This window comes from Aptenodytes patagonicus, chromosome 1, assembly GCF_965638725.1.
Source record: "Aptenodytes patagonicus chromosome 1, bAptPat1.pri.cur, whole genome shotgun sequence".
Lineage (NCBI taxonomy): Eukaryota > Metazoa > Chordata > Aves > Sphenisciformes > Spheniscidae > Aptenodytes > Aptenodytes patagonicus.
Window position 1 is genome coordinate 204,235,757 of NC_134949.1, and position 25,412 is coordinate 204,261,168.

Consider the following 25,412-nt stretch of genomic DNA (forward strand, 5'->3'; position numbering starts at 1 on the left):
AGTTACAGGAGGGGAATATGCTCGTTCAGAAGTTTTTACTCTTTCTTTAAGCACCAGGATTAATCAAAGTAACTCATCTCCTCTTAGGAAAAGACTGCGTGAAAAGGTACTGTGTCAAAAATGAAACATTTGTCAAAGTGAATCATTATCTTACCTAGACGTAAGATAGCCTATTGCGTACTAATGTTTCCTATTCAGAACCGCTGCAAGTTAAGGTCTTTTTAAAAAAGTGTTACTTTCACACAGACTTTAAGACAACACTGACAGCAGATCAACAGCATCACTGTAAAAATAATTTCCATATTAGGTTGCTATTTTAATAATTGTTTTGAGGATTAGATACTTTTCACAGACTCACAGAGGGGTTGAGGTGGGAAGGGACCTCTGGAGGCCAACTTGGTCCAGCCCTCCTGCTTGAGCAGGGCCACCTAGAGCTGGTTGCCCAGGACCATGTCCAGATGGCTTCTGAGTTATCTCCAAGGATGGAGACTCCACCACTTCCCTGGTCAACCTATGCCAGTGCTCAGTCACCCTCACAGTGAAAATGTGTTTCCTGATATCCACAGGGAACCTCCTGTGTTTCAGCTTGTGGCCATTGCCTCTGGTCCTGTCATGGGGCACTACTGAAGACAGCCTACTCTGTCTTCTTTGCACCCTCCCTTCAGGTATTTATGTATATGGATGAGATTCCCCAAGCCTTCTCTTCTCCAGGCTGAACAGCCCCAGCTCTCTCAGCCTCAGGAGAGGCTGCTCCAGTCTCTCCTGGAGAGATGCTCCAGTCCTCTCGTCATCTTTGTGGCCCTTCGCTGGGCTCTCTCCAGTATGTCCATGTCTCTCATACACTGAGAAGCCCAGCACTCCAGGTGTGACTTCACCAGTGCTGAGCAGAGGGGAAGGATCACCTCCCTTGACTTGTTAGCAATGCTTTACCTAACGCAGCCCAGGACACCATTCACCTTCTTTTCAATACTTCCTTGGTGCAGTATGCTAGGAAGAGAAGTGTTACAAGAAGTATTTCCACCTTCTAAAGGTATACACCACCTTGCCTCCACCCTTCAGTGTTCAGTAGTGAAACCCAAAATTATAGCTGCACTTAAGACAAGTTTGTTTTGCTTTCATCTCCCTCCACTAAAGTATATAGTTACAAAATTCTCATCAAGATAGAGGATGAATAAAGCTTTGCTGCACACAATTAGATCTAATTTTACATAGCTTATGTTACAACACTTATCTTAAGTGAGGGTTTTTGCTTTCTTTTCTACCATTTATTTTCCTCAAAATACATAAGAGATGGCATTTGTTCCGTCTCCATATTCCTCGCCCTAACGCTGAGAAAATAAGCACTTTCCTCAGGTTCATTTCTGTGCTAAGTACGTTATCTCAAAATATTTTGTAGTACGACACAAGCTATTCTCTTCATCTTAATACTGTTCTACTGGAACTATATTTCAGAATATTTCTTTGTAATTTTTAGAATAATGTTAATTGGACTATAAAAGGAGTCATCCTGCAAAAGAATGAGATTGTCACAACCAAACAAATCATTGTTTAGTTGTCAGATTCTGTGACCTACAAAGGGTGATATCTTTTGCTTTCTTTTCTAAACAATCCAAAACTTGTCTTCAACGGTTAGCATATTTGGCACCATCTACAGCATGTTCCACTCAACTGTTTGAGCTAAAGCAACTGGATTTCTTCAGAAAGCATTATGTAAACAACTGCATAATTTTATATTTAAAATAGCACAGCTGTAGTTCCACCCAGTTCTCAACAGTTAAAAATTGAAGACATTTACAAGCTTCTGTGCTATAAGGAGAGTTTTATTACTCAACTCTTGGCAGATGCAGCAATGGGAACAAAGGTCTTTGTGTTTATTCAGCTGCAAGGCTTTGAAGTGAGCGTGGTCTCTACTTCTCAGGCTTTTGAAGAACACTTAGTAAACCAACATTAGCATGGTGAAAGCAAGCAAGACCAATTCTTCTCCATTGCTTGACCTTGCCAACTTTAATACTGAAGACTGTTAAGTCCTTTTTTATTTTGATTAGAGTGATTAACTGAAAAGTTGTGATTCTTACTTTCTACATAACCTGCAGTCCAACAGAAGCCATGTAGTTATAAATATCATCCTATCAAAATAAGGAAAACTGGATTTCTGTGAAGTAACATACATGAAGACACCTTCTACTGTTTTATGCTCTTACAACCAAATTGCTCAATTCTAATATATCAGAAGTTCTAACACCAAGGTACTCCTCTGCCTCATCCTGCTATAAATTCCCTTAGATGATTCACATATCCTTTTACCATCCCAACATAATACTGCTAAAGCTCCTTCCAGCACCACCTGTATCTTTGATCAAGCCACGAGTTAGTCAAGGGGCAGCACTAATGCTAGAGGAACACAGACACCAGCTAGCCAAGTGGCACATGCAGAGTGACTGAGCAAACAGCCAAGCATCACAGGCATCCTGGCCAGCCAGCTCCTGCCTCCTCACTGCTACAAAAGCCAAAAGCAATGAGCTGCTTCTTGAACCACACCTCTGACTGTCTCTTGGCTGCTGTATGCCAAAAAGAAAAAGAACAGCTTTGAGGACAGCATGCAGCCTGTGGGCTGTGTGTGTGCAGGCCTGCTCTGTTATATAGTTAGAGAAGGGGAAAACAGAAAATATACATTTTGATAAGCTGAAAGCCAATACTGCTAATGCAGTATATGAAAGCACATGCAGATTCAGGGAAGAGGCACGTGAAACAAAACTGTATTACAGGAAAACGCAAACCAATGAGGACAGGAAACTACTAATCAATAGGAAACTAGTTAGAAACAACAGAAGAGGCCCATGGGGGGGCAAAGAAAGGTTGGCTAACAGCAAAGACCTTTGAGGTAGGAGGAGTAGAAGGATGAGGCAAAGAGATATTTTTCAGAAAGGAAGAAAAAAAGAATTAGAGCCATGGCCACTTCAAAAATCTTGCCTCTTCCAAACCGTACCAAGGATTTTCACTCTTCTTTTCCACTGCAAACTGAGCATTGCCATTAATTGCATCTTCACCACTAATCTAACCCCAATGAGATGTTCTAGATCTCGTAAAATAGTCTTCAACACATACAAATGAAATCTCAAAGTCAGAAATATCCGTTCTGCAGAAATGTTGACCACTAGTCACCTACGTTATTTATGATCAAAGCAGCACATCCCCTCCCCAATTTGTCATGATACAATCCACTTTTCCTTTCCTTCCTTTTGCTGCTTACTTAACACCATAATGCAGATTATGCACTGCACACAAAAACATGATGATTGCAAAATTTTGACATAGCTTTGCTTAAGACAATTTGGCTCTATTACATATGTGTTATGATAACCCCAATATACACAATCACATACTCTTTTCAACAAACCTGTTTTATTTGCTGCACATGACAAATACATTCTGGAGATCAATTAGGAATAGTCAAAAAGACTCGTTTATTGAATCCCTGATGATTATGTTCAAAGGTATCTAGTCAATAAAGCATGGACTGCAGAAAGATTATCTCACGGTAAAAGAAAATGAGCGTTACCCAGAAGAGACTGACTATTACTATCTTTGCTAGACTGAGGCCAGTTAAGCAACTTGAACCAAGCTTTCTACAAGTGGTCATTAACTCCGTTCCTCACCTTCCAGCTGTACAGGTTAGTTTCAAAAACTCTGGGGTCTCTAGTTTGCCAGCACTGTTGCGAGGGGCAGGGGGGATGAACAGACAGACATTGTTTAATTGCCATCCTTTTTCTTCCCATGCCTCTATAAAATACAGACTACTTTCTTTGTTCATAAGGAAAGTGTTCCACAAAGTCAGATGCAATAATTGTAACCTGCACAGGAAAGCACACTGCCACCTAACAGTCTTCACGAGAAGGATGTTAACAGCATGCAGGAGTAAGGCATGGAACTGCAAGATGAACATTTTATCAACTGTCAAATGGATGCTCATTATGCATGCACCAAGCATCTTGTGTCCTGAATAAGTCCCACTTATAATTTTCCCACTGAAAAAACTGTATAATGTTATGAGGAATACATCTCAATATATAACCTCAAGGCTGCATTGGCAACCTAAACTTAACATTTCTTAACATCTGACTGTATCTTACTAGTGTTTTTCTAGCAGTGTGTTTATTTGCATGTTTGTGCAACTTCCCAGTTTTAAGAAACAAGCTGAAAAAGTTTCCTCATATTGCATCAGTGATGCATCTATTTGTGAACTGCACAGATCCACCAGAGATGACTAAGTAACTCATAGATGGAACTGATGTTTTCATCTGCAAAAGCAAAACTGAGAGGCTAATGAGATATTTTACAGAAGACTTCTGTTGTTTCATCGATGGCAGAACACTAAATTTTCAGTATCTTTAGTTTGATTCAAGGACCTGGAGAGAAATAGGCACATGGATTTGTTCTCTCCACCCTACTTTGCCCCAACTTTGCATTATGCCAACTTGTTTCTTTGTCCCAATTTCTGTGTTTGTCACTTGTGCAATTCCAGTCCCCATTCTGTGAGTGTCCCACCAACATCTCCTCTCGGCTTCAGTCCCTTTGCTCAGTCTTTCCCAGCTCCTTATTCACTTATCTTCAGCTCAGTTTCTCTAAGCCCATAGCATAAGTCTCTTTTCCCTTATACACCCCTCTGCTCCAATTAACACAGACGCAGCTCCTTCATTAAATACAGATCCACTTCCATGCTGCTTCTGTCTGAAGTGGAAGCAAAGTAGAGGGAAACGAAGCAGATGAGCATTCCTGCTTGGAGTTCAGGCAAGGCCTAGATTAGGCCAGAGCTGTAACTGCAAGAATGTACTCAAGCTGGAACATGCCAATGCAGACTACATCTTTGGGAAATTATCTAACATCTAGGAAGTCTCCAGTGGGTCTATATAAACCAGTTTTGCAAAGGTTTAATCAAGTGACAAAATCAGGGCAAATTTTCAGAGAAAGAGCAAAAGGTATATCCTTGACACAACCACCAATCTATCAGATTTAAAGTCTCTGTTCCAAACCATAAAGCATTAGTATTATTTAAAGTAAAAGTCACTAAGATTTTTCCCCCGCCTTGTTCTCCAAAAGGCTGAATGACATGAAAAACCGCATTCCAAGTGGCTAAACTTTGTCAGTATGGACTTAATTTAGAAGCTGACACACAATCAAAACAGACAGCGTTACCAGCTTTACCTATGCAAACAAGAACTTAAATTACATGAGTCAAAGGAAAAAAAAAATCAATATAAGAATGCTTTTTAAACTGTAGTTTAATGCCTGTAAGCACTTTCTCAACACTGACAAAATCCTTCTTCAGAAGTAATTTTCCTTAGCCTCCAATGGGTAAGAGGCACAACAATTTCTTCTCTTTGAGAAAAGAGAAACACAATGCCTTGACTGTAATCTCACAGGCATTAGTAAAGTACTTAAAAATCCTATGAGCATTCATGTTAGATGCATGCCTTATTGTCTTTCTAGAAGAAACCGTTATAACTAAAAATTTGTGTTTAGAGAGACACCAGTATTGCTGTAGAATACACAGTTTAAGGATACAAAACATAATGACTTTGCGCTAAAAGGATAAAATTATATGATCTCAGTGATACCAAAATTTGTAACTTCCAGCTTCAATAGTACACTTCGGGATCAGAGGTTAAGATTTTTCTTTTTAAATCATGCATCACTGTCAGTAATAAACATTTCCATAGTTTTGCAATTCTGTTGAATGAGAAAATCCAGCCTTCTTGAAAACATGCAGTAAAAAAAAAAGAAAAGAAAAAAGGGAACACACCTAATTATTTCCCACCTTTTGCTGAGTTATTTTTCAATCCATAATACAGCCACAATTGAGATCAAAGTAAGCTCATAAGGAGAGTTTCCTTGATATAAAAGAAGAGAGTTGTTGTCAGGACTCAGCGTGAACTGTTTGACTTGTGCTCTCTTTCATTTACCAGAAACTGGTTTGTTAAACCTTTGAGTACAGGGAGAGACCATCTTCTTTTCAGCTTTTAAAAAGCGTTAACGGTTTGAGGGAGTTATTACAGTACTTCATATGTTAATTCAACAGATACTCATTTAGGTTTTAAATATGACAGTCTTTTGCTGTAAGTTTTGCATAATACTACCTACACAATAAATTCCACCTCATGGGAGTTCCTATGCCAACATCTACAGAACACTATAAATACAAGAAAACATTTCAGAAGATTTAAATGTGAATTCAACATCACTGAACAGCACCAGAGACTGAGTTTACAAATTCTGAAATTTTTGCCTAGTAATTTACAGGTTTGACAGTTCACATTTTGCTTCAGTGACTCTTGATCTTTGAAATGTTTCAAAATCTAATTTTTATATATTTAGTAAAAGGCTATCAAAATAAGCTATGAGCCTAAAAAGAAATCTAGGAACACAGAGTTAATATATATGGCAAAGCCCAACGCAACAGCTCAGGTAAGTGCCAATAAAAACAGACTAATTTTAAAGCAATGATGGTGTTTAATTTCTATTTGCTAGATTAAAGTGAGTATATACTCTGTATATCCTACAAGATGACACATAACAGATGGCTCCATTTCTCCTGCCTCTTGAACAGTTTTCCCTCCTTGGTGTAATGCCAGCCAGAACTAATGAAACACTGTACAATTCACTGCTATTACCTGCATCATGGGATACTTTGTTTCAGCGGGACTTCCAAATCCATTAACGCCAATGAAGCTGGTGCTAAAGTAGGAATCTGTGAGACTAGCATCAGCTAACCCACCGCCATCTATTCCGGGAACTAAAAGAAAAAAAGAAAAGTGTTTCAGAAAAAAAATTTAGTTTACCACGGGTTTATTTGCTAATATCTCTAACATAATTTTTTTGGCGGGGGGTAGAATAGGAAAAGGCTGGTAACACTATTTCAAACCTATCTTCTCAGCAAAACAAATAAAAACATATCAGTGCACAGAATGAAAAAGAAACTTTATGAAAGACGTTGCTAAATGACAGCATATGCAGCATGAAGTTACAGCACAAATGCAGAAAGAGGCAGAAAAGTGAAAAGCTTTGACAGAAACGATGAGGAGTTTGAACTTTAGAAGCAAGAATAACAAGGCAGGTAATGATACTGGAAAGAAAATAAAGTCAACTAAAAAAAACCTAGAAGGCAAGCTTATTTTAAGAAAACCTATATTCTTGCATACGCATCTTGGAAATATATCTGTCAAGTAGAGTTTTTAACTGGATGTACTGGTTCTTTTAAAGGGTAACACACAGAAAATGTACATTTGAAAATATCTCAAGTCCTTTCACACAAAGCACAAACACTTTAAAAGCTTCCTTAAGAGCATAAGACTATTTTTATTACCTCATACTTCATAAAGTTGCAACAATTTTATGAAAAGTGGCCAAAGAACTCTTTTGGACTGAAAGCAAGTGTGAAGGATGTAAGAAGAAATTAATCCCCTGTCTAGAAACAAGGGCCTTGCCATACAAACATAGTACTTTAACCACAAATAAATGAATTAAATGCTATGAGACTACAGAGAACAACAAGAAGCAGTCATAATTAACACAAAACACTCAGGCAGGTATTATTTCGATAACAAAAAAAGAGTTTACAATGGTATACAAGATGCAGTTCAAATTAAGCTTCCGCAAAAACACCCACAGCAAATTATAAAGACACTAATCAGTATGGCCAGGCCACTGGAAGCCAACAGGCATGAGTAATTGGTAGCTCCAAGGTAGGAAGGCACACATCCAACTAAGAACATCCTGTACCAAACTATCCGACTTGAACTTCTGGGAGGACTCGCAGCCAGCCGGTGAGACCCAGAAACAACTTCCTGATCCTAATCCTCAAAAGAAATAAAATGCAACTTCGTGCAGAGCTAAAGGAATGCAGATTATAACCCCTCAAATTTCATCAGAATGGGACTTTTCCCTCCAAAAGAGACTACCTAACCTGGTGAGCCATTTCCATGCTGTAGGCACAGGAAACAGCAAAAGAAGTACAGCCAGATGAAATTATATGAAGGGCTGGAAGAGGAGAATGACTAGCTGCATCCATACTACAGACAGATGGAAACGCTGCCCAGCTGCACTCCCTGAGACTGGAGCTGTATGAACTAGCCAACCAGGGCTAACAGCAACGGCACCCCAAATGAAGAGCTCTATGTGGAGAGAGATCAAATAAACCAAATACTTCAGTTGCAATACAGATCAGCTCTGCAAGCGAAAAAGATTCTTAAAGTATTGCTGCCAAATCTAGAACATTATTTGTGTACTCTGCAGGCTTGAGGGATACACCTAAGGAACTTTAAAGATGCTAATTACTAATGAATTGCAACATGATTTTTTTTTTTTTTTTTTTAAAGTTTTAAAAGTTAGCTAAGAGAATAGGAAAATAAAACTCCCTCCGCTATCCATGCCCTAGATCCTCCTTCATAAGGAGCAGGAGCAGCCACATAGAAACTTCACAAGTCCTCTTGCTACATCCCTAAAGCAAAAAAACTTTGTCTTTTTTGTCTTTTAAACGTCTGTCCCTCTTTTGCCTTCATTTGGGAAACTTACATTCAAAAGCCTAGGAAAAGTATTTTATGATTGAACTATTGTATCAGGGAAAATATTAATGTCTGCAGTAACGTCAGTTACTGTCTCATCCTACCTGCTACAGTCAGTCCCTAACTCGCACTGTGAAGGTTAGCATTTTAACACAATCGTTTTCTGGCATCGTGAAAAATACTACAACTCGTTCATACAGGAAAACCAAAAGATAGCAAATCCATGTTTAATTATGAGTAGTTTCAGTCTAGTTTGCCCATAAATTATTCAGGGTTCACACTGGGGTTTATTTATTTAAAAAATGCATTTCCAATATAGCTTTCTCTGCCTGCATTTCAGCCATTATCAAAAAACTGCTGCAGTTTTTATGCTACATCTTGACTGTAAAAGACCAAGAAAAACTGTTTAATTTCCAGGAACAACTGTCATTTCAAGGTACACTATATAATTTCAGCAGTATATCTGCTATTTCATCTTATACTTCTGTCAGAAACTCCAGATTCTATCCAATTTGTAACAAACTAGCAAGCAACTCCCTCAGATTACACCATCAGCTTTACAAATCCTTCAGCCTCTGTTGAAGAATTAAGAAACAGCCAATCCTTTCTGCTTCTCCCACTGCTCCTCACTATGCTAGAGTCAACCTGAGAGTCCATGTACCTTCATTTCTCTGTTGGACACACACAGTTAATGCACAAAATCCTTAAAACTGGAAAGAGGCAAGTGAAAGCCTGCAAGTTTTGCCACATTCAGCAGCAAGGCATGTGAAGAGTCCCCTCGGTGTGAAGAAACCCCAGAGCTGACCTCCAGTAACTCCAGACAGCTGGTACAGCTGCAGTCACCCATTATCCAAACAAAGCACTGGAGCCGGTGCAGGTAGCCTTGCTAGGGCACAAATACAGCACCAGGTGCTCTGCTCCTAGTCTGGCTGAAGCATCCTCAGTGCCAGGCAGCTCAAGCTACAAGCAGGAGCAGGCTTGGGGCAGCAACCCCAGAGCTGAGCAAGGCTGAAGATGCTGCTGGGAATGACAAAGCTGATCTTTGACACTGCTGCCTTTCTACTGCTGGTATTTGCTACGTAAGCCTATCCAAACCACTTAAAGCTGCTCAAAGCTACAATTTAGGCTTTCTATTGGCACACTGATATCTAACTGGGCACTCCAGATAGCAAAAGCTACTCCAGAACATTTTCTTTTATCTAGCTGTATGAAGTCAATCTCTCTACTGCAGTGCAATCGTTTGGCCATATCAATCAGCCTCCTTGTGCCGTTACTACAAATTGCTGCACTCCAGTGCTGATCCACCTTCATACCACTCAATTCTACTGGTACCACAGCAATTTCAAGATGGCTTTCAACTATTAGGCTTTCTATTGTTCTCTTCCAAACAGCCTAGAAACACACCTCTAGCGGAGGGACCAAGACCACAAGAAAACATATTCCGCAGGAACAATCAAAAGAAAACCATCAAAAATAAGCTCAGTGGAGCAGACGGCAGTTTTCTTGTCAGTAGCTCATATTTAGAACAGAAAGCTCTAGCAGTGGTAAGTGTAACTATTGCCTTCAAAAGAAAATTCAACACTAGCTTCCTTAAACTAACTTCCCTATAGTAACAAGCAAGAAAATTAAGACTAACAGAAAAGATGCAGCTTACACAGGTACAAAGAAAAAAAGTAATTCCTGCATTGCCTATAGAACCAAAAAAGAGCGTTCACTACATACTCCATTTCTGTTCAAAGAAGGGACATTCAGCTGTTACAGTGATGAAAGCTCTGCAAATACCTAAACAGCCAAGGCAGTTTTACTGTATTTGGCACCTGGCTTTCTCCATGAGAAGTAGAAGGCTTTTATCCTCCTCCTGCCAAACACTTGGCAAATCATAAATTCTCACTTGCTTCTGGAAGACGACAGTAGTTCAGAGCATGAAAAAAGAGAAGTGATTTATCATAAGCAATCCATAGGAGAAGGTCTTCAGAAGTGGGCACACTTCACCACACAAGTAGTGTGGTATTAAAAAAAAAAAAATAGAAGTCTAAACTGGAAAGAGAAGATCTTAGTCCTTATAAAGTTTTTGTTCTCATGTGTTTACTAATTTACATCAGACCCTGCATTTGATTTGTCTATCTGGATCTTTCCTATAACAGTTGCGAGCACTTGCTGCACACAGCGCTATTAGAATGACAAATAAAAAACTTCTTCTAAGGTTTATTTCTTTTCTCTTTTACAGCATTGATTATAACTTTAGGTAAGTAAGTTTAGACAATTTTAGGAAAGTCTTGAATTGGCTATTTTTGTCAAAGGAACATGCCTTTCTGTTGTGTAACAGTACTATCCATGCATTGAAGTTGTATACATTTTCAACAGGCTCTTCCTTGGAGAGAAGCAACAACTTCCTTAAAGTAGAAAGGTTGACTAGGCAGGTCTGAGGAGAAAAGATGGATGCGTGAGGGAACAACTAGGAATCCAGTGGGGAAAAAAAATGCTAACACATTATGTAAGCACATATGTGAAAACAAGAAGAAACTTCTAAATTCCATCAATAGTAAAGCCAGAAGTTACATCCTGGCAATTCTGGAAAGAAATTAAATATAACACCTTGAGAAATTCAGAAGACGTTTTCTACTTTTTATACACACATTATCTAATAATTTTTTGCTTGGTGAGTAACACTGCAGCTTAATGTGACAACTGCAATTAAAAATAAATATCTTCTTATATAATTCTTCTCCCACAGAATTTTAGCAGAAAGTAGGCTTCCCGTCAGATGCAGGCACCAGAGAGGAAAAAAACCAGATAGTTATTTTTGCCTTACCTATTACAAAGACATTTTTCAGGAACAAAGGATCTCATCACAGCCTAAGTGCTTGAGTACTACTGTGATGAACTCAACACACATGCTTCAACAGAATTGGTGGGTTTCGGTTGGTTTTAGTTTAATGCTTGTCTTGTCTAATACTAGCACTCTCTGAAGAGATGACGTTTCTGATATTTTCATTCTAACATTTTACTAACCAGTAAACAAATAATATAATATCCTATACTGCTGCTTTTATGAACTTAGTATCAGCACTGATCATCCCAGAAACTGTTCTTAATATAAAAAAGGATCCTTTACACACACAACAGATTTTTGTTGACATATTTTTCAAAACAACAATTTAAAGATTTCTGGCGAGGTAATAAAACATAGCAAAATGAATGATTTCAATCCATTATCACTGCTTAAAAAACTGTACTACAATTATTTTTATGCTGGGAAAAAAGTTTCTATAGAGAAGTAATCTTAATTTAAACTCCCAGCACTGCAACACTGCAGGCACTTTTCACCTCAACACAGCTTGATAAACTGAATCATAGGTTCATTGCATACATGTGCAAAGGACAAGGTGTTATCTCAGCTAGACATGAAGCAGTAAAAACTACAGTGCCGTATCTCCAGTGGAATTTTACAGAGATAGCTATCCTAATATTGAGACAAGAACAATGAAACTTTTATACAAAGCCTACCTATGGCAAGTCACTTAAGACTTGTGTCCTTTTAGTCTCCTAGAAGCACCGAGGTGTCAGAGGAGCTTATGCTTGCCCTCCTTTGTTTTGTATTGACATGTTTGTATCGACATGTTTGTATCAGGAAATAATCATGTGCTTGTGGTGCTAACCTCACTTGTGCACCTCTGTAACAGTTCACAAGTGCTATACATACTAGCATGTGCAGCTCAGTGTTACTTTCTCTACTGTGCCACTACTGTTGCAATTTGTTAGGGAAAGTGGATTCTCTGGTGTTTTTTTATGCCTCTCATTTAATGCAATGTTTTTGAAACACAGACTAGGAATCACTGAAATAGAGACAGCAGACAAAGAAAGTGAATGACACCCCCAGGCATGAGGAGCAAAAGTAAAAGCACACGCCTGGGTTAGGATGCCGTGACAGAGAGTGCAGTTGGAGGGCAGACAGCACAAATGAACCAAGTTGGCTGAACAGCAGACAGGAAGCAAAACAGTTTGGGAAATGCTGCCTTATTTACAAACACTCCCACTAGGCGATGAGATATTCATGGGCAAGCAAGGGAGAACAGCAATCTTTACCATAATATTAAATGACTGGTCTGTCTTTGTTTTTTTTAAATTTTTTTCACATATCATAGAAGCATCTGATAAAGACTGAAAAAAAGGATAGAGGTGCCATCCTTTTGCTCTGTAAAAATCTCAGTACAGAGTCTAGAGCAGCAGGACTCCTCGTCATGGACTAAGTCCAAAAGCACAGTGATAATACAAATTAAAATTGATACTTTTTCAAAAGAGTCATCAGCACTACTCTGTTATCAGAAACAGCAATTCAAAGTAATGCAATTACTTAATACCATAGCTTTCAGAGCTTACCCTCTCCAAAAGCTTTCACAATTCCTAATATATTGCATCAAATTATTCAATAAACTGCACCAATTTTTACAAAGCACACACATTTAAGCTTTTGTTTTTAACAGCCTTCCTGTACCTAAAACTCAACTTTTTTTTTTATATAAATAGTTGTATGAAATGTGTGCAGATAACCTGAACAGAATGTTAGGACATTTTCCACAACAGTGGGGGAGAATGCATAAAGGAAAGGAAAGGTCTTCCTGCCAGTTGCATCAGCATTAGGCAAACTGAAGTTGAGGTAGTCTACCCACAGACTACAGGAATTGCGTATCACATAACCAACCTGAAAACAACTTGTACAATGCATGTCTCTACTCTCACTTTTGTATATCTGTACTTTGTTTCTAAATCTCTATTCTCCAATTTAAAAAAAAGGTCAGGAGTAAAAGGCTGTTAGGAAGCAAATTAAAAAAAAAAGAAGTTCTAAGCACAAAATATCTTTGAAGATCAAACAAAACAATCACAATTGGAACTTTTTTAACTCCTGAAAGACTCATGGAACAAACACACGCGTGCACACACACACCCACACACACAGAGCATGATCTACTCAAACTTATCTCCAATACACAGTGATCCACCATACCATTTTTCTGGCAGTGTAGTGCATTACATATTTACTAGAAAGCAACAGATCAGGAAAACATCAGCCACATCAGCTTACTACCTAAATCTCTCCACTGACCCTGTTTTCATCAGCTGCCTCACGACCAAGATTATTTTTTCTGCTTTTGAGGTTCTACAGAAGTGCTTCTGCCTGTGTTTATCACCCCACCCTCACTTACCATTTGTCCACTTTTCCCGCAGCAGTCTAAACTTGCTTCTAGGTGGTTCCTTACACATGGAACTCTTTCTGAGCTGGTCCCCAAGGTCACTATTTTCTGGGCATTCAAATCCTTCCTGAAGGCCCACTCCTACAGTGATACCTACAAAAAATTAGTTATCTAATACCTGCTAGATAGAAACTAAATGGGGATGCTCTGTATCTTAAAAAACATTATCAAAACTTCAAATTATTAAGAAATAGCATATAGAGTTTGCTCACATAATGTAACTATCCCCCACACACAATCCTTTTCATCTTTGCCTTTGAAGCAGAAAAACAATTACAACAGTAATAGTGCTTTCTTTACATTCTTCAATACCCAACACAGGGTGGGTACTACCAGAAACAAATAATTACCAGTACTCCTCAGGTATCTGTAATTCCTGTGGAATATTTAGACTTTGAATGATTTCCCATATAATAAACCCATGAAGTATATAAACAGGACCAATCAGTTTCAAAGCCAATTAATAGCACAAATTTTTTAAAAGTTTCATATGCTAAAACTGCCCCTCAAAATCCCATATAACTTTGCAGATTGAGAAATTTTTCCTTCCCTCCTTTCTTTTTCCTTACCTCCCCCCAATAATTTTCATGTGGAAATGAAATGGGGAGGAAACACGTAAAAGCGAAAATAAAATCCATGTCTATAATTTCCCGATTTCTGGAGTTGACATATGAGACAAAAAGTGATTAAGTGAAATCAGTAATTTTCATTTTCTCCCATGCATCTCTAACTGGTTATTGTTTTTACTCTTCAATTCTCAGTTGTCTCTAACTGTCTCCAAATGTCCCAAATGTCTCTTCAATTCTCAGAATTGTCTCCCCATTTCTTAAAAATATTCAGAGCAAAACAAGATGAAAATTGTATCATCTATCAACTCCTGGAAAAGGCATTAGGAAAACTAAAAGGGGAAACATCTCGCTAAAAAGAAAACTGAAGTATACAACAACTAATACAGCATCACTTGCAAAAAGTACAAAAAGGTTTGGAAAGAGAATTCTCAACCATGCATCTTTACTATAATACCTATTTTCTGTATACAAGCAAAGAAGAAACAAACCCAGGGAAAAGTGACCAGTATATGACATACCGCAACTATACTTAAATTTAAAAGTTTGATATAACTGTTTCTAAATACTTCAAGCTGTAAATACTGAAATGCTACCAAAGATGAGAAAAATCCATGTTTAGAATAATCCTGACCATCGTTTCATTGCATTAAGTGCAATCCAACAGATTACCTTTAGTATCTGTTTTGCTGAATAGCTTATCTTTCCATTTTTTCTATATCCACTGCTTCATTTTGTTTAAAAAGGAATGGACTGGTAAAGACTTAAACACCCTTTAAAAAGCATAAAATATACAAATGTATAGGTCTTTCCACACCAAGCCTAGCGTATCTATGGATTTCACAAAACCTAAGCAGTAATGCTCGCTAAGCTAACCACCAAGCGATTCCATACAGAGTTGCTACAGCGGTGGCCACTATCCACTCCTGCTATGACCGGCCGCATAACATGCAGGCAACGGGCTGTGAAAACAGCCTTAATGCTTTTATTAGGCTAACCCAACGCAACCCAAGCCTTGATGCCCCTTTCCACCTTCTCACAGGCTGGCAACAAAGCCTATTCACAGACAGGCTTTCTCAGCAGCCATGGAGAAACACAGAGCGAGGCCGTTCAGGGAGGTATCATGGGCATCTCACAGAAACACAGGCCTGTATTTCGACTGCAGATTTCCTAGGAGGACTTTGAGAAAGGCCTTCTGGTAGAGAACCACGTGAAAACATCCCACGAGGGGAGGGTGAGCTAACCTCTGGCATGGGGATCTCGGGCAGCAGCAGCAGCACTGCTGCCGTGGCCAGCTCCTCCACCGGCAGCTCTGCAGACAGCAGCACCCACCCACCGATGCTGCTGCAGCCACCGCTGGGTCCAGAGAGCACCTGGAGCTCCTTAGCTCAGCGCCTCTCTGTTTTGGTCACATTTATAGGAATCAAAGACAAGATGAAAGAGTAAGCACTCTATATCATGTGCTTTATGGCAAAAAGCAGGGTGGAAGTTAGCGAATGTTTAGAGCCATACCTCAGCTCGTATCTATCAATATATAATGAGGTCTACATGCAAAAGAATATCACATCTGTTAAACTACCTGAAAGCTAACAAATACAATTGCAGTTGCCCATGCAACTTTAACTTGTCTAACTTATGTATAGACATGATACATGTTAATACCACGATGACATTTTTCTCTAGACCTTCCCTCACACGGCATCAAGAAGGGACAGTGCCCTAGGAATGAGCCAGCAGCGTGCAGCAAAGCAGGCTGCCAGTTTGCTTCTTGCAGAAGTTTGAAAGTGCCAGAGAGAACAGAGAGCAGATACAAAAGGAGAAATTTTTCAGGCTGTTATGCCCCCTACCCATCCTTCCCTGTGCTGCTCCTTAAAACGCTACTAATCAATCCTACCTTTTCCCCCAAATGCCAAGTGACAGTCATTTCCCTACCTCTGTTCCTTCTACAGCCTTCTCAGATTAAGTATTGCTGCCACTGCTGCTTACTGGGCTGACACGTGGGATATACGTCTGTTAGAAAAGTACCACTACAGATTTTGGCAGCTAACAAATCTGGAGGAAACTTTTTTCTATTTTTTCTTCCACTTTTTTTTTTGGTCATGGAGGTCCTATGTGAAAAGGATTAATTTTTTTTTTTTTTTTTTTTAAATCAAACTTTAGATGGGTAACACCAACTACGTTTCCTATTTTGTAGACAGCTGGCCACCTTACGCATGGAAGATGAACCATGCAGAAGGCTGAGCGCTCACAGCTCCAGGGGAAGAAGTAGGAATGGTGCTTTGAACACACGTGCTCCAAACGTCAAGTAGTTTGGGGGCAGAGGGCAACAGTGCTAGCTTCTGAGAGCAGGCAGAGCCTATCGGCATGGTCAGTCTAGTTTCCCAAGAACATGAAAAGCCACACAGTCAGGCCAAAGCCACATTTAGCCCAGTACCTCATCTCTGACACTGGATGGCTGTGGATATGTGGACAAAGCATAGGCATGAGGCAAGGATAAAGCAGGATTTCCCAGCAGACTCTCAGCCATATGTAGGGGAAGATGAGTCTGATTCAGAGATTTTTTTTTTTTGCATTTAATAATCTCAAGCAGAGTTTTCTTCCAAGAATATCTGATCACTTTTGGAATCCCTGTCAGATGTATCCAAAACATCTATGGCACAGAATAGCTTAACCACACACCGTGAGAGAAACTTCTCCTGGTTAGCTCTGAGGATATCACCTGCTCATTCCACTTCATACCCTCATATTGAAATACTTCTGCACTGGAGTATTTCTTGTATTTTCACTGTTCATCTTCTCCTTATCATTCAACGTTCCTATCACTTATGTTGTGAAAATAATCCGGTATTTGGGGAGCCTTTGCGATTACCACAGAAAAACCTATAAGTAAATTAATAATCTTGTACTCAAAGCAGGATTAGAGTAACACACGTTAGAATGAGGCACTGACCCACTTTTAACAATAAATAGGACTACACAGTTAATTAGTCAATGAGCACTATCTGCTCTGTGCACTGAATGAGGCTGGGATCCAGTGAGGAAGGAGGAAGAGAAGGTGGCATCCATGGCCACATAACTGAAGACTACCAAATACTTTTGAATTCGGGAAGACACTCGGTGAGACTGTACAGGCAGGTGATTTTTGGCAATTCCCAATTTCATGTTCTTAACCTCAGAACTTTATTATTTAATACAACTTTGTGTATTACTTCCTACATCCATAGAAACAAAACTTTCACTCCATCCATTTGGAAATCATACTGTTAGCACCACGGGTCATCAGCAAGGTAAGGATTTTAGATATTAGCTTGTCAGTACCTATACAGATCAACTTCAGATTTTGAACAACTATTTTCCTCATTTGTTTCATAAATGTATACCAAAGCAAGGAAGCTTAGAAGCAAGACTGGGCCCGCTCCCTCGCTCTTCAACTTTAATTTCCCTCTCCTTTGTTTCCTTACTCTTTTCTCCTAGTTAGTCTCCTTCCTGTAAGATCATCTTCTACCAGTCCAAGCTTTTGCCTCCTATAACTTCAAGTGAGGTGGCTTTCCCAGCAGGTGATCACTGATAACAGTGGAGTGGGTTTGTCCATTCTTGGTGCCCTCATTCCTCACAATGGGTGTAACTGCAGAGAGCTCTACGTAGTTTTAAACCTCTGACACATTCAATAGAAGCAAGTTTTTCAAATAATCTAACTGCTCAGCAGTATCAACCTCTGAGCACACACAAATTCTGAGGTTTTTTTCTTAGATTTAGGGCTTGGGCAAATTTGGGAACTCTTTCTTACAAGAACAGCTTCCATACAGGTGCTTGTACCCCCAAGCCAAATTATGCAGCCTCTCCCCAAGCCTGAATCCCCTAGTTTAATAGATTTTAGTGATTTCGTTTTGCATAGGGGAAAAAAAATATATTTTGTGCCTCTGTCCAAAAGAAAAAATGAACAAAGATCAACTTATTGCTGCTGAATGTCTCCAAGATATTTCTACCTGTAAAATGAAAGGCAAGAAAGACTTCAGCTTGAACAACTGAAGTTTGACAAAATGATCAAAATCTGAAAATAGTGTCTTTTAACAGAAAGCATTAAGCAATTTTATATTATAGGCGCCTCCTGGAAGTGTAGACATGACAGTGCTGTGTTAATGTGAGACACTGACAAGCTACCAACTACAGAGATAATACTGCTCAGTGGCACAAGCTCACCACACCTGGCAAAATAGCAGTTGCAGGTTCCTGAAACATGTATCAAGCACTAAAAAGCTATATACAGGATGTTCAGCATGGTTGCATCTTAATTTCAGAAAAGGTATGGTTGTGACCATTTAGTAGTTGAGACATTTAACGTAAACAAATACCAGGTTTATGACAGAAATCAATAATGCAACCAAGCTTAATACACTCATTTAAAGGGGCACAACTTTTCTGAAGGAGCATCTTTCCCTAGCTGCGAAGTGCTGCTTTATCTACAAACGGAATGGTTATTAAAAATCAGTTTGCTGCAAACACCATCTGACTATTGGGCCGCACATTAGGAAGATGCATAACCGACCAGTAACAGCAACGCCACTCTGCATGGCAGACAGGCAATCTGAACTCTCACCATTTGAGAAGGGGCTGCGTATGAAGGCTGAAGAAGCCTCGGGGAAAAAAAAAAATTAAAAGCAAGTTCTGCTCACAGTAGCACATGATGTAGATATATATAGTTATTTATAAAATTACTTTCTTTTTTTTTTAATGTAATATTTCAGCCGGAACCTTTAAAACTTCCAATAGCTGAAACTCAGCATAGGTTGTTTGGAGGAGCCCATCCAAGGGTACTACTCTGGAAAGCGCTGCCTCCCTGCTACCACCCTCCTCGCAGCCTGACTTTGGGCAGGGAGGTCCAATGAACCTGCACCAAGCCCAGCGCTGAAGTGACCGATGGGCAGCTGCCCGGGTGCCCCCCAAAGCCAGCCGGGGGGAGCCCCTTCCCACACACACCTGCCCGCTCCTTCCCCATCAATAACGGCCGGGTCCCCCCTGCGTGCCCCAGGGCGGCCGGCACAGCCCCGTCCCGACCCGCCCGCCTAGAACCACCACGGCGCCCGGCACCGGCCGAACCCGGGGGCAAGGCAGCGGGACGGGGAGGCCGGCCCGGGGACCCCCGCCGCTACCATGGCTGTTGTTATTTGTTTCCGGTAGCACCACAGCGTGTCGGGGAGCAGGAACAACGCGCCGCCCGCCCCCCGCCGCCCCCCTCCCGGCAGCGCCCCCGCCCCACCCCACCCCACCCCCGGGCCGCCCCGCCGCACTCACTCGCCAGCCGCGGGCCATCCAGCCCCCCGCCGCCGCCGCCGCCGCCTCCACCTCCCGCCCCCAGCTCGGCTTTCTTAGGCCCCACCACCGCCGCCGCCGCCGGGCCCGGGCTGGCCCCGTGCGGCGGGTAGCCAGGCCCGGCGGCGGCGGCGGCGGCCGGGGGGATGCCGAGCGGGAGCCCGCCGAGGGGGGGAGCGGGCCCCGGGCCGGCGGGGGCGGCGCCGGGCTCCTCATGCAGGAACTGGCACTCCTCGCCGTAGAAGCAGGTCTTGTCCTTGGCGTAGTAACGGCAGAACTTCAGCTTCACGGCGCCGCCGCCGCCACAGCCGGCCCCCGCCCCGCCGGCCGCCGGCCCCGCCACGCCGACCCCCGTCGCCGCCGGCGGCGGCGGCCCCACCACCGGCGACGGCGACGAGCAGGGCAGGCCGCTGCTGTTCATGGCAACCGCCCCGCCGCCGCCGCCGGGGTCGGCACCATGGGGAAGGAGGGCGGGAGGGAGGGGGCGGGGAGGGGGAAGGGGCGCGGGAACCGCCGTCACCCCGGGCTCCGGAAGGGGGAGGAGGGGGCGACTCCGCGCCTCTTAAAGGGGCCGCGCGGCCCGCGGCGGGGGCGGCGGCGCCTCCTCAGTGGTCCCGGCGCTCGGGGTTGTTTATGCCATTTTCCTCTTCCTGAGCGGCCGCACGGGCGCGCCTGCGCCAGCGCGGGGCATGCTGGGTAGTGCCGCCGGGCCAAGCCGGGCCGTTTGCCGGGCCGTCCCCGTCCCCGGCCCCGGGGCCGGGGCCGAGGGGGGATGCAGGCTGCTGCGGGCGCTGAGCGGTCGGAAGAGGGGCTGGCGGGAGCCGCGGTGCCTCAGGCGGTCAAGCGCGGTGCCCGGCGGGCGGGGGAGGACGGGAGCCGGCGCGGAGCGAGCCGGCCGGCCGGCCGGCTTGGCTGGGTTCGCGCGGGCGGGCGTTAACCGTCCCGCGCGGCGCCAACGAGCCCTTCGACGAACCGCGGTCCGCAAGCGTTAACGCCGGTTTCAAAGGGGCGAACGGCAGGTGCTGGTGACCGCCTGCCTCCCGCTCGTGGCCTCGGGCCGGGCCGGGGCAGAGCCCGAGCCCGGGGCCGCCCGGCTCCCGTGCTGCCTGTCAGGCTGGTTCTCCTGCCTTTTCCCCCTCGCGGGGTGAAGGTCGAAGTACCGGCGGTCCCAGCAGGATCTCAACCGATCCCCCGCCCCCCAAAAAAAAAAGTCACGTACCTCTTTCCTGCTGAAAAACAGGCGGCAGCCCGTTGGCTTTTCCCTGCCCGCTGGCATAACGGGAACACAGCCTGAGGGATTCTCCCTCTCCAGGAGTCGAATCGGCGGGCTGGCTGTTTTTAAGGGGATGTTTGAAGTGTTTTCCCCTGAGCATGGAGAATTTTGTTACGTGAATTTTCAGTGACTCACTTGCAAAGCTACTCAAGATTTTTTTTTTTTTAATTTTTCCTCAAATTGTTGGCATAGCTTGTGCAATCGCTGAAATAATGTATATATAGTGGAAAAACCATCATATGTTAAAGTGCACTTGATGTTATTTTGATAAGAAAAACATTTACTGTAGAATTAAGATTACTTTTTGTCTATCATAGTCTTCTCTGTTATTAAAAACGAAAATCAGGGCCTGCCTCCAAGATGCTTTGACAGTTTGTGCAAAAAGAAATTTAAAAAATGAGTGAGTTTTTAAATGTCACATTGGAACAAATCAAAGTCTTTCTTCCTCAGATAAAGTCTTTAAAGACTTCAAGAAGTAAGCATGCCTTAAGCTGAAATCTCAAGATCACCATTTTTGCAGTCAGAAGCGTGGCTTCTCCAAGCTTATGAACCAGCTGAGGAAAAAAAGGTTGGACAGAAAACTAGAGAAGGGCAAGGCCACAGGAGTCAGGGCTCCAGTTCTAGCCTGGTATCCCAAGAAAACAAGATGAGGGTATCATCTCTCTCTCATTCCCCAACAATTTTCAGCCTTTTGCTTCCTTTCAACTATATGGCAAAGAGCTCACAGCTTCTGTGTTCCTGCAAGTTTAGAAAAGTAGGCAAAAGAGTGGAAAGACCCTGTTTGGTTTCTGCATTAAAATCTCTGGGTAGGAGCTCAGACAAACTGCAGCAGATTCCACAGGGACGAGAGTCCTCATAAACACCTCAACCATGGGAAATGTTTCAGTCCCAACTTGTGCCTTCTCAGACAACCAAATCAGTTTGTTTCAGTACAGGGCCTAGAGGCGGTCCCAGCTGCTTTAGCTGAGGTGCCCACAGCGCTACTTAGTTGTGTATCACTCAGCCCCCTGGCATTAGTGCTACGCCTCTGAGGAGTGAAACCAAGGGCTTCCTTGCACTGTGAGCTGTTGCAGCTACACGCGGGTGCCCACGGGTGACACTGCCCTCAGCTGCTGCAGCGGGGAAAGGGAGAGCCTGGGAGTGCGTTGTTTTCTCTCCCTTTATCCTGCTCATCCGTGCCCTGGGAAGATGCCAGCACAGGGCAGAGGTGTCAGGCGGATGGGGCCTTTGGGGTGCATGGGTTCATAGAGGGGAATGGGAGGTAGAAGATGTTGTGATGAGGTAACGCCAGGTGTGGGGGAAGAGAGGAACCCAGTATCACCTGCTGAAGTCCAGTTATCAGCAGTCTATTTATCACTCCTTATTCCAGGTATGATGTCCCCTGGAAAAATGTCCCTTCCCTCCAGAAAGGTCAGACTGAGTGGACAAGTTATACATGCGTGTGAGGAGGTTGGAAGGGGCCGCAGAAAGATGTTAGTAAAAGGACAAGAAAAATCTCAGCTTTCATCCAGAGCTTTCCCAAGCTCTGTGGATCTTCTATCCAGAGCTTTAGTACTGTGGATTTAATGGTATCAAGTTATCTTACAAGAGATTTTGTGCTACACATAGGGTAATACCTTTTCTGGGTAAACTGGTTGAACATGAATTCTTCCAAGCAAAGACTTCAATTGCATAGCCACTCCCATCACTGAAGTGTATTCTAACCTGTGTTTTCAACCTTGTGAATCTGCTTTTCCCACAGCTCTTTTGCTGATCCATGCATATGTCTAATATTACATATACACAGTGAGGTTAGGAACAAGGACACAAATGAGCTTGTGTATACACAACCCACATGTTTTCTGTCTGCATACTGTAGCTCGGGTTGAAAACGTTCCCACTGGATGTGGGCAGAGCTCAGATAGCAGACTGGGCAGTAGCGCATGATCCTGCCAGCCAGAGTGCCCAGATAGCAATGAGACATGTGGTACGGTTGGGTTCTCCCCCACCAAAGTTGGTGTAAGTGCTGTACCTGAGCCACTGAGCATCAAACCGGCTTGGAAGCGTCCCTCGTCTTTTCTACGTTCTCTTGGCCAGCAGAGCAGAGCCAATAATGGGAAGAGGCTCAAGATGGCATGAGCCTCTTTTTGTGGCTCTGGCAAACTCTCACCTCTCCTGTCTCTTCAGTTCTGTTAACTATATATAAGGACTTGGCCTGAAGGCTGACCTGCAGCTACAGAGTGTCCATATGGGAACCTGACACTTTCTCATTAACCATAATCATGTGTTCCTTTCCAGAATTTTATTTTTATTGCCTGTTCCTGCTGGTCAGCCAGAGCTCTGAGGAGTCCTGCCACCCATTCACTATCTGCTTGAACTTGCTCCGCTGCTTCGTGCAGTGCACGGAGATTTACTGGGCATTCCTGCAGAGTAGTGATTGATGATGTTACCATTTTTTTTCACAAAACCAGGTCCCCTGTTAATTGAAGCTGGCACCTATATGGAGAGCACTGCCATTCCTCTCCTGGGCACATACCCAGATTCACTTCGCATGAGATCTAGGGAGCAAGACGAAGGACAAACAGATAGATGCCCCTGGGTCTTGTGCCACTTTGTAGTCAAGTCATAACTGTGATGTGCTTTTCGACCCAGAAATGGGGAAATACTCCTGTATGCATGCATGCAGCCATAGACAAGTGGCAGAGTTTTTATGAGCTCTGACAGAAAGGCAGAACCAAACATTATGAGATGAAAAATAAGGGGGGGGGGGGGGGGGAGAAAAAAGGAAATCCTTGAGAAGGAAAGCCCTGCCAAGACCTCTTTTCTCCAGCCAAATCAGGTCGCAAGTGCCAAATAGCTCTCCCCTAACATTCAAACCAGTGCTGAGAAAGCCATGTCTGCTATTGAGAGTGACAGTTTCTCTTTGTGTCGACCCAAAATTAACATGTTTAGTAAATCATGTGGAAACAGATCCTGAAGTGCAGGCTGGCATCAGATAATGCAAATGAATAACAATACTTTTTGAGGGATAGAGTTATTGTAGCTGTGATTTTTTTTTAAGGCATAGGCAAGACAAGTTCTGTAGGTAGGAATCTTGTTAAACCAACCAAGTAGTTGGAAAAAGTAACACCTGAACACTGTTTTTTTCAACAGTACCAGTTGGTCTATTAAGAGATACTATCTCTACTTACAAAACTGGCCTTGTTTAATATTATTGAAACAGATCAAAGGAAATACTTCTAAAAAAAATTTTCACATAATCTGAATTTAGCCTTTAAAGTCCATCATTATAGTATATCATTAAGAAAAAAAATTAGTAAGACTTGCAAAAATATAAGCATGATCAGAGTCCACAGTCATGTTAGACAAGAATTTAGCATTTGTTCATTTACTTTTTGAAGGAAGAGTAATAAAGCCTGATAGTTCAGGATATACACCAACTGCTGTCTGAAGTCTAAAGGAAATTGCCAGTTTTGAGGAGATTATTCCACAAAATTAGGGTTTTTTTAGTCTTCCTTTAAAGTGTTTGAGAATGACTAATGTGGCAGTCAGGATATTGGGTTGAATGGACCGACTTGCTGTGGCAATACCCATGGGTCCCTAACTAAGCGGTTGTCTTTACTAACAGTATCTGGAAGAAACCAAATGTTGCTCCTAACCAGACTCCCATTCACATGCAAAAAGAAATTCATTCCGACTCGGTGAAGTTTTGAATTCAAATCAAGTAGCAAGTCAGGAGTTGACCCTGAAGTGCTCCTGCTAACACCTACATTAATAATGTATGCTAACACCTATGTTAATAATGTATGGGGGGGAGGTCTAGCCTTAGGCTAGAGTTCATATTAGTACAAGCACTAAAATGTAAGTCTAGTTTCACTGTGCTGGTAATCCAGTCATATGGTTTATCTAGAGAGTTTCTTACCATGTGGCTACTCCCACTGGATCTGGCTTTATCTAACTGTTGCGGTGAAGGCCAACCATGATGTGACATAACTTGGGTAAAATACTTGGTAACAGAAACCACTCTCCCATGGCATAAAAAAACCCCTACTCACTCAGCAGAATGCTTTACTGTCATATACATGTGTATGACACGTTTGTTGAACCCCCTCCACCCCCAGTCCAGCATCTTTAGGAATAAGTTAATGTGCCAGATTTTATACATTTATTTTGGCTTCATCCAGTAGGTATGAACTGTCCTAGCTGATGGCATCTTTCACAGAAGATTTTAAGCTGAAAACATCACATGTACATTAAAACTTCTGATACCAGATCAGCTGAATCACCAGCGACAGATTCTCATACTTACGATAAAGAAAGTTAATGTTAGTTTTTACTTGTCTGAACCACAAAAAGGCAAAATATCTTCAATGAAATCCCATCAGCTTCCAGCACTGAATGCATCAGGTGGAAGAGAAAACAAAGCACTTTGCTCACTTGCCAATTTTAAGTCAAAGGACTTGAAGGAAAAGCA

General features: G+C 42.4%; 1 protein-coding gene across 7 annotated transcripts in view; it reads right to left on the minus strand.

The window, feature by feature from the left end:
* Window positions 1-20,107, minus strand: part of PAN3 (poly(A) specific ribonuclease subunit PAN3) — an 84,040-nt gene extending 63,933 nt beyond the window's left edge. For 6 of the 7 annotated variants that reach the window (XR_012994403.1, XR_012994402.1, XR_012994404.1 and 3 more), the window contains exons 1-3: window positions 19,669-20,107; window positions 13,763-13,903; window positions 6,669-6,790 (exon numbers count right to left, since the gene is read on the minus strand). Coding sequence is in view for 4 of the 7 variants with exons in the window: in XM_076328025.1 (XP_076184140.1) it covers window positions 6,669-6,790; window positions 13,763-13,903; window positions 19,669-20,107 (702 nt within the window). In the remaining 3 variants the exon portion in view is untranslated. The remainder of the gene's footprint in view (window positions 1-6,668; window positions 6,791-13,762; window positions 13,904-19,668) is intronic. The other variant, XM_076328027.1, reaches the window with a different exon arrangement.
* Between the last annotated feature and the right edge of the window lie 5,305 nt (window positions 20,108-25,412).